Below are 10369 nucleotides of genomic sequence, written 5' to 3'. Positions count from 1 at the left end.
AGGACTGGGGGGGGTGCACACAGGACTGGGGGGGTGCACACAGGACTGGGGGGGTGCACACAGGACTGGGGGGGTGCACACAGGACTGGGGGGGTGCACACAGGACTGGGGGGGGTGCACACAGGACTGGGGGGGTGCACACAGGACTGGGGGGGTGCACACAGGACTGGGGGGGTGCACACAGGACTGGGGGGGTGCACACAGGACTGGGGGGGTGCACACAGGACTGGGGGGGTGCACACAGGACTGGGGGGGTGCACACAGGACTGGGGGGGTGCACACAGGACTGGGGGGGTGCACACAGGACTGGGGGGGTGCACACAGGACTGGGGGGGTGCACACAGGACTGGGGGGTGCACACAGGACTGGGGGAGGGGTGCCCACAGGACTGGGGGAGGGGTGCCCACAGGACTGGGGGAGGGGTGCCCACAGGACTGGGGGAGGGGTGCACACAGGACTGGGGGAGGGGTGCACACAGGACTGGGGGGGTGCACACAGGACTGGGGGGTGCACACAGGACTGGGGGATGCACACAGGACTGGGGGGGTGCACACAGGACTGGGGGGGTGCACACAGGACTGGGGGGTGCACACAGGACTGGGGGAGGGGTGCACACAGGATTGGGGGGGTGCAAACAGGACTACTGGGTGATGGGCTGCACACAGGACATTGGGGGGCTGCACACAGGACTGGGGGAGGGGTGCACACAGGACATTGGGGGCCACACTGCGCTGAGAGTTTCATGCAACTCTGGGGGAGAAGGTTTACAGAACTGGTGTGGGGAGGCACAAAGCATTGGGCAGGGCACATAGCAGCAGAGGGTCGGCGCTGGACTCACAGCAGCATTGCACTCACATCACCGGAGTGCAGGAGCCGGACACACTGCATCAGAACTTGAAGGAGAAGGCAGGCACTGATCTCCGGAGGGCAGGGGGCGGACACACAAGGCTAGAAACTGTGAGGCTGCTGTGGACCCGCCCACAATTTGCACTGGCCGACGGGAGAACACATTGCAGCACAAACAGCAATGTGTGGATTTAAAGGGCCGGCGGCAGCAAACCGCGGTGACAGCACCAGCACTGCCTCCCCCGGGAATCTGCCCGGGGGCCACATAAAAGGTCATGGCGGGCCGCATGCGGCCCGCGGGCCGGAGGTTCCCCACCCCTGCTCTAGAACTTGTGAAGTAATAATCCCCCTATACTCCTCTTTGGTCAAACCTCATTTGGAATACTGTGTCCAGTTCTCAGCAAGACATTTTAAAAAAACAAATATTAAAATACTGTAACAAGATAAGAGAAGATTACCAGGAGGGTGAGTGGACTGCAAATTATGTCCTATGAGGTATGGTTAAAGGATCTGGAAATGTTTAGCTTGCAAAAAAGACTTAACAGCGGTCAACAAATATCTGAAAGGATGTCACAGTATAGAGCGATCATCCTTATTTTCATTTGCACATAGAAACACAAAACACAATGGAATTTAACTGAAAGGGAGAAGATACAGATTAGACATGAGAAAAAACTTTTTGACAGTGAGTGTGATCAATGAGTAGTACAGGCTGCCATGAGAGTTGGCCAGTTCTCCTTCAATGGAAGTCATCAAACAAAAACTGGACAGACATGTGTCGGAGATGATTTGGTGAATAGTGCATTAAGCAAGGGGTTGGACATGACGACCCAGGAGGTCCCCTTACAACTCGAACATTCTAGGAAATGCATTAGAAAAGCATAAAAAATAAAGTGCTAGGTAGAAAATAATGTTAATACTGGTGAAGATATAACATTTGTGTGTAATAGCCTTACCTTGTTGGCTCCCTTTGAATAATCCTACAAAATATATATTATCTTTATGTACATATGGTCAATAACAGACTACAATATTAAAAAATAGATATCAAAAAGTTACCTTTTCGCTTACAACTCTAAGGTTTAACAATTTTTCATTGAATGACAATCAGCAACGAGGCATGCTGAACTACGTATCTCATTGAGGAAATTATCGATGTAAAGGATTTACACATCTTTAATACCCAGATTAAATGCAATGGATGTTGTTAAATTTACATAAGTATTATAAAAAAAAACTATAGATTTCTTTACCATTTTGTAATTTTACTATTATAATATGAAAAAAAATGTCTATTGTGCTATTTCCATGTTTTTTCCCCAGATGCTTGGATTTTTCTTGCCAATTTACAATCCATCTTTTTCCTTGATTTGTCCTCCATTTTTGCACAGCCCAAAACAAGTAATTTCGAATGCAAAAAAATAAAAGGTACACATAAAATATTAATGATTGCACCCCCCATTACAAACAAAACTAGCTTTAGACAAGTAAATTCAAAAGCAAAACATCGGTACATATAAAATTTTAATGATTCCCGACAATAAAAGTCAATATTCACATGTAAAGATAAAGTAATGTACATTAGAATGCTAAAAAGATTTTAAAAAAATACTAATATAAATATGCAGTAGATAATGGATAAAATGTCTGTCCAAGATAATACTCTCAAGAACAAAAAAAATCTCAAAATATTTTAGAATGAAATAAGGGCAGTCATGTAAAAGGGCTGCCACAAACAGTTATAAAGCCATTTTATTAATCTTAAAAGATTTTATTTTTACAATTTATTCTAAAATTAGGTATAAAAAAATGGATAAAGTAGTTAATGTTGAATTTAGAGAGCACCAATGGCTTTATTGGAGCACACATTCTTTCATCTGTGTAGTCAAGCTTGTATCTTCAGAACTTTGACGCTCATTACAGTCAAGCCCTCGGGTCTGTCCAGTCATTGTGAAAATCTTGGATACCATCAAAAAGGTATTATTAAGTTGGCTTCTGATTAAAAAAAAAACTTGCAAAATTGATCATGTGGGATAGAGCTACAAGTTTGTATATCAATTACCTTCATGACAAAAGGAATGTATAAATCTTGTGTCCAGACTGAAGGAAGGGTTAGCTACTGGCAAAATTGGGCCTCCATGGACATTTCATGTTTCACATCTTCAGCTATTTTCAGATTCTTTTGTTTCCCATTAAAGGATATCTTCTTTTTCAAATCAACATTGGGGTCATTTCCACTTTTTAGGCAATATAGTTCCTTACAGCTGTCTGCTTAGTTTCTGAGCTTGCCTCTCCTTGGCCTCGAAAGCAAACTTGGTGTCTTGAAGTTGACCAATAGCTTCCCTGGCTTCCTGCATGTCTTGGGTAATTTGTGTGTACTTTTCAGCCAAGTCCTTGTTCTCTCTCCTAATGTCTTGTACCAGCTGGTTAACCTCCTCAGTTTGCTTGGTACAGTGGACCTTCAGCTGCTCAACCTCTGACAGCATGGCTTCCATGGTCTTCACCAGGGAATCCAACTTCTCCTTAGACATGGTGCTGTATCTGCGCCAACAGCTTGTCAAGGAATCGGCAAGTGTGCAAAGTGATGTATGGCTGGCTATCAAGTTGTGTCTGTTAAAACCATCATTTATACAGTCTTCTTTCTCTGGGCTTTACATCGTCACTAAGCCGATTTTCCTAGATAATCTCTGTCCCCCACTCACAGTGGAATAATCCATTAGGATTTCAGCCTTATGCTGACTGCTACACATGTAGCTCAATATGGAGATGCACAAGAAATAACATTGGTAATCTCTGCACTATGACAATTATTCCTTTCAGATCTTAACATATCCAACTACTACAAGTTCATTCTATTAGATTTCACAGTCCTAAAAAATTAGATCATATAAAATATTTACATTTGAGAAATTAAATTTGAGAGAACACTGTTATCGGATCCGTAAACTGCCTTTCTTCCAGACCTAACGAATGCACCACTTTTCTCTCTATCATACTAAATCTTTCTTCCATTTACTTACAGGTGTATACCAATAAATTAAAATATATCAAAAAGTTAATTTCAGTTCCTCAAGACAAAAAATGGAAATACATTATATAGAGTCATTACAAACAGTGATCTGTTTCAAGTGTTTATCTCTATTAATGTTGATGATTATGGCTTACAGCCAATGGAAACCCAAAAGTCAATCTCAGAAATGAGAAAAATTACCACAAAACACCTGCAAAGACTTCCTAAGCATTTAAAATGGTCCCATAGTCTGGTTCAGTAGGCTACACAATCATCGTGAAGCCTGCTGACTTGACAGATGTCCAGAAGTCATTGACACACGCCAGAAGGAGGGGGAGCTAGAAAAGGTCATTGCTAAAGAAGCTGGCTGTTCATGGAGTGCTGTATCCAAGCATATCAATGGAAAGTTGAGTGGAAGGAAAAAGTGTGGTAGAAAAAGGTGCACAAGCAACTGGGATAACCACGGCATTGATAGGATTGTTAAGGAAAGGCCATTCAAAAATTTGAGATTCACAAGGAGTGAACTGCAGCTTGAGTCAGTGCTTCAAGAGCCACCACACCGATGTATCAAGGACATGGGCTACAAGTATCACATTCCTTGACCAATAGACAATGCCAGAAGTGTTGATTGAAGCTTGATCTTGAGCCATGGAAACTTGATGAACACTTTGTAGGAAGATCGGTCTTGTGCAGCCAAGATCGGTCCAGCGGGGTCTTCTCTGCCGTTATCTTGATTGTATCAAGCCATCAGGTTGCTGGTCTTCCTCTTCGCCTTGTTCCTTTCACTCTTCCGACCAGGATGTCCTTCTCCAGTGATTGGACGCATTATGCGAAGACATCAAAGTAGGCAAGTCGTAGCTTGGTGATCCTTTCATCGATTAACGTCTGGCTCGATTTGTTCCAAAATTGATTTGGTTGTTCTTTTTGTCAACCAAGGTTATTGATAACATCCTTCTCCAGAACCACATTTCAAAGGTGTTGATTCTTCTTCTTCTATCTTGTTTTTTTATCGAGTCTAATATTAATATTAGGCCTAGTAGTGGTCATATATTTGTAGTGGTAATAGCTCGGAGCTCCTATATTGAGCCACACAGCAGGGGGAGGGGTGTAGGCGCAAGTCACATGCAAAGCACAGATTGAGAAATGTAGGGCCTAGGCAATGTCACGCTAGGTTACGGGGAATACTAGAGGAATGTCTAAAGGCTTTCCCTCTCTCCCAGCCCCCCTATCTCTAGGAAACAGGGAAGATGGCAACCCCTGGTAAAAACCTACCACTTGCGCCTGGCTCCCCTGACATTCCTAGATAGGTTCTGCACCCATATGTCAATCAGGATACCTAAGCCTTGGCTGACCCTGAAATAGGCCCTAGGATGTGACCGGACAGGATGAGCACTAGTCAACCCCACTAACACCTAAAGAACACACAGGGAAAACAAGCAGGGTAATGCAAATGGACAACTTATCTGCAAGATGACTTTGGGAGAATGACAACAACATACAACGACATGTTAGGACAGGAGATTCCAATCCAACTGCTTGCAATCTGGACAACATAGGAGTAAACACTATCACCGGCAACAAACCAAGGGGAAATACAGGTATATATAGACAGAGGGGTATATATAGACAGAGGGAGTGGGGATAAAGATTTGCAGCTGTACTGCCAAGATATCCGCAGGGTACAAAAGGGAAGATACATAGAACTCCATTTAAACCAAGGAAGTAAGAATGGAATATACCCAGTTTGTACAGCCAAATGCAGCGACCTTCTGCAGCCTGACACCAAAGGACTGTCCGTCAACCATGACAGGCAGATTGGATTATAATGCAGCTTCTACGCAAAAACACAGGAGCTGTGCTGGAGTACCCATTTGCGTCCGCTATACTTGGAATGAAGCTGCGCTCAGCAGTTCCATTTGTGATTTAGGTACACTTTATATCAAATCGGCAATGTACTAACTAGGAGCTCAGCATAAAAATAGAGTGGACAATTTTGTGTGTTGAATACTGCGACTTTGGACAGGCACAATCTCATGGAAACAGACCAATATCTTTTATTAACTTTCTCCCTTTTTAAAGAAATCAAATAAAAAAAAAAAATAGAACAAAACCCCCCAAAACATTTAATGGCAGTCATTCATTTTCCAGTGTGACACTCTTTAAAGCAGGCAAAGTAAATAAAAGCATGAAAACAGTAGTTTATTATAGTCTGTTAGAGTGAAGTACGTATATTATCACCATCCTGAGCCTGCAAAACAAACCGCTCCCTATAGAAGGCATCTGCAGTGCGACGATCTGAGATTTGGTTCATCATATACTCTCCCTAATTTTCAGATATCGACATCTTCCAAGTAGATCTTTTCTGTTTATCGAAACCTCTGTTCATTTGAGTCACCACTGACATCCAAAAACGGTGTAATATACAAGGAAAATAAAAAGAGAAAAAAAATGCTGAATTATAGCACAGAAAAATGGAATAAAAAAATGTATTTCCCCTTCTGTTGCTGTAGTGCGACATCTAGGTAATAAAATATAAATGTGGTTTCTTTCTACAAGTGTCTTAACACCAGCACAGACTGTATAAGACCGCACGTCCTCCCGGTAAATACTTTTGCATTGCTATTTCAGGAAGAAAAAAAAAAATTGGTTGAGGCAGAAGTTAACGGTAAAGTATTGGCATTTACCAATAGTGTTTTATTACAGGAAGATCATATTTGTTCCAGAGAGTATTGCTTCAAATTAAAGTACTTGTGCTCCCTGCTCCATAGGGATTTCAGCCACAAATGCCCCCACTCTCAGTTTGGCTTTTGTATTTCTTTATGGCATTTAGCTAAAAATCCCCAATGTTGATCGTAACCGTTTTACCATCCTTTGGTCGGATTTCTTATCTTTGCTTACTTTTTGACTCTTCTGTACACATTGCATATTACACGGGAAATTTTTAATTTTTTTGCTGGTAAAGGAATGCAATCATTCTGAAAACCTTTAACCATCATAGTTCTAGGTTTGAAAACTAGATGAAAACTGGCCAAAAAACAAACAATACACAGATTTGCTGCCTTCTTAGCACTTAAGGGAGTAATTTCTCAAACCCTTCGACTTGGGGGCAAAGAAAAAGAAAAAAAAAAAAAATCAGAAAAGCAAAATGCTCTTCCTGTATGCACCCATGAACTATCATGTCGACGGAATCATAAGTCCAAAATAATAAAAAAAAAAATAAAAAAAAAAAGTTGTCCACAAAAAAACAAAACAAAAAAGTTAAACATAAAACTGATGCAATGCCAACTGATCCATAAACGGCCGCACTAAGTTGTCTGTAGCAAAGTAGAATACAAGTCCAAAGGTAATGGAGATGGGAAGCGCTGGCAACGCCTTCTTGAAGATTGCAAGAAGCAGTAGGGTAAGGCACAGGCCCTGTGAAGACAGCATGATTAACCAATGTTAGACACCAATGGACTTGTCCCACATAATTAAAGAGATTCAAGAGGGAACTGTACAGGAGAAGAATGTTATGGAATGACTAATTAGAACGAACATAAGTATTGACCAAAGGTGCAACCATCTTTCCAACCATCCTATGCGATTACTTCACATCCCTGAAATAATAATTATCCCCCCGAAAGAAGTCTGAAAAGTTAAGACTCACCTTAAACTATAATTCAAAGGTTATGGTGCAACAATAATAATAATAGGCAGCTTGTAGACGTAAAAATAAAAACAAAAAAAAAAACAAAAACTACCCACAGCAAAGTAGGTTCCTTCTCCTGGGGTCTGTTTTATGCTCTCTCTGGTGCTTCTGAGTTGCACAGGCAGGCTCGGGCGTTGACCCGCTGTGTGCTCATTAGTAACCAGACTAGCAGGAGTCCATCTCTGTTAGCCTGCTGTTTACCTTTTGGATCACATATCGCGGGCGATCCATCACAGTTACTCCCCACCTTTTTAAGATGGAGGAATCTGTCTTTGCATGCAGACTATAGCTTTTTGCTAAGCTGGTCTGTGTGCTGTTGTCTGTCAGTAACTGGTAATTTACTGCACGTAGTTTGGTGTGCTGTGGAATTCCTCCCGTTGTCTGGTTATTTCTTCCCTGCTTTAGTTTTCTTCCTTAACACTTGTTGTTTGATTGTTCTATATGAGCGTGTTGCGTGAGTCTTAAGTCCCCTATACACTCTGAGACTTTCTAGCGATCCCACCAGCGATCCCGACCTGGCCGACCTGGTCCCTGGTGAGTCGCTGATGAGCTGTCAAACACGCAGACCTGGCCAACGACGCAGCAGCGATACGGACCTGCAGAACGACCTCTCTGGTCGTTGGGGACGTGTCAAAGGAGCTATTTGAAAGGGAGGTCACTAACGATGTCGTTGTAACAGTGTCAAACACAACGATGCTTGCTGCGCAGTGGGAAACAAAGGACCAAAAAATGTTCCTGAGAGATATGTAGCGATCAGCGACCTCACAGCGGGGGCCAGGTCGCCGATGCGTTTCACACACTGCAATGTCGCTGGGGAGGTCGCTATTACGTCACAAAACCGGTGACGTTACAGCGATATCGCTAGAGATGTTGCAGTGTGTAAAGGGGCCTTTAGTTTCCCCAGTTTATCACTGATTGTGTTAAAACGCTCCTGTCCCCCTCCCCTCATCCCAGGAGTAGGGAAGGAGGGGGTATTCGATAAGGGCTGGTCAGGAGCAGGGTCAGGCTGGTCAGGAGCAGGGTCAGGCTGGTCAGGAGCAGGGTCAGGCTGGTCAGGAATAGGGTCAGGCTGGTCAGGAACAGGGTCAGGCTAGTCAGGAACAGGGTCAGGCTAGTCAGGAACAGGTTCAGGCTAGTCAGGAACAGGGTCAGGCTAGTCAGGAACAGGGTCAGGCTAGTCAGGAACAGGGTCAGGCTGGCGGGTCAGACATCCTCACCATCAGAGGTAACTGAGATAAGGAATAGTCAGGGCCCCCCTAGTTTGAGGGCCAGTCTAGGAGCCTCAATTCTCACTCTCCCACGGTCATCGTGACAATAACGCATCCAGTGGACAGAAGTATGGTGGTCCTACCTTCTCTGCTTGCAAATATTGGTGGTCAAGATGAAGGAAAGCACTTCACTTCATTCCATAAAAGCAAAAGAGAGAAGGCTGCTGAATAGCAGGCTGATGGGCTGCAGTGGTCACATGATCGCCAAGAGGTTGTAAGAGTAGCACTGGTTCGGGAAGAAAAGTACAACTATTCTAAAACCACTGATAGAGATGAGGGACAAGGAATGACCTGATTTTGGACTCGTTACTCTATGGATTGAGCAGCATGGTTAGTCCTTGTAGTATGTCCAACAAGGATGGAAGCATTAAGGTACAAAAAGAACCAAATCACTTACAATGAGTATGGCGACAAAACAAGCCAGGGTCGTATTCCAGTCCCCACTGGCCGTGGCTGAAGCTTTTCCCACAAGGACACTGTAGAAGATGAAGTCTCCAAGTCCAAGTTTCACACCCCCTTGAAAATAGAAAAAAAAAGGTAAAAATATAAGAACAAAAATAACCATAGATCTAGTAATTGTAGAAAGATTGGGGAAGAAGAGTGTCCCTTTTACTTCCAATTCTTGCTATTTACTTCCTATAAAATAATTTATTTCTACAAGTGTTTTAAGACGAGGCCAAATACACAAATACATCTGCACATTCCCAAGTTATAGTCCAAATTGTAGAAAGACTGTCAGCTCTACACAGATGTGACCATGTGAGCCAAAAAGCAAAGCGTACTTCGAAGTCATGAGTCAAAAGGTCAAGTAAATTATTTAGGAATCCATAGGATGGCGTCAGGGTTTAGAGGCATCATTTGCTTTCAGAAGGTCAAGGGGTCCTGCTGTTATGACTTGTCACTATTACTCTGACTTTAAAAAGTGTACTAAATCTAGAAGTAAAAAGGGCAAGAAAAAAAACCATCCATCAATCAGAAAGCTCAAAAAACAGTGTCATATTTGTCATTTTCAGATGGAAAAAAACAACACTTACTTTCTCGGTCCACTTAAGGGAGGACGTTGTACTAAGACATATTGAAGCCAAGGAGTTCATCAAATATTTTTTCTCCTTATTGCAAAATACAGAGACAGGTCAGATGCCTGACCACGGCTCCAATCATTCCGCATGGGGCTGCCGGAGGTGGAGTGCAGCACTCGGCAGCTCCACAGACCATGAATGGATCAGCTGCCGAGCATGTGCATCGCTGCTCCAGACTAATCAGGATACAGTGCCCCCATTCTAAGGATAGGTGGGGGTTCAAAGGGTTGGACCCCCACAGATAAACCAATCCTGTGGATAGGTTATGCATTTTCACATGACAACCCCTTTATGGACATGCAGAAGAATTTCCAAACATGTCTCTATTTAGCAGAATTGAAAAAGAAAAAACGGGATTCACCCGGACAACTCCTGGTCTACGACAACCTATGACCTACAGCCACAAAGATCCCACATCCGAAGTTTGAGAGAACCCATTAAATTTGTTTTTAGCCAATTAACCCCTTCAGCCCCAGAG

At 43.3% G+C, this 10369-nt stretch overlaps 1 protein-coding gene across 1 annotated transcript in view; it reads right to left on the bottom strand.

Annotated features, from left to right (window-relative positions):
- Positions 1-6034: 6034 nt before the first annotated feature.
- The window catches only part of PSEN1 (presenilin 1), a 126189-nt gene continuing 121854 nt past the window's right edge, over positions 6035-10369 (bottom strand). The window contains exons 11-12 of the mRNA XM_075330797.1: positions 9210-9328; positions 6035-7270 (exon numbers count right to left, since the gene is read on the bottom strand). Coding sequence (XP_075186912.1) covers positions 7115-7270; positions 9210-9328 — 275 coding nt within the window. The 3' untranslated portion in view covers positions 6035-7114. The remainder of the gene's footprint in view (positions 7271-9209; positions 9329-10369) is intronic.

Source organism: Anomaloglossus baeobatrachus, chromosome 12 (assembly GCF_048569485.1).
Source record: "Anomaloglossus baeobatrachus isolate aAnoBae1 chromosome 12, aAnoBae1.hap1, whole genome shotgun sequence".
Taxonomy (NCBI): Eukaryota; Metazoa; Chordata; class Amphibia; order Anura; family Aromobatidae; genus Anomaloglossus; species Anomaloglossus baeobatrachus.
Note: the sequence above shows the minus strand (reverse complement) of the source record. Positions and strands in the feature narration are given on the sequence as shown.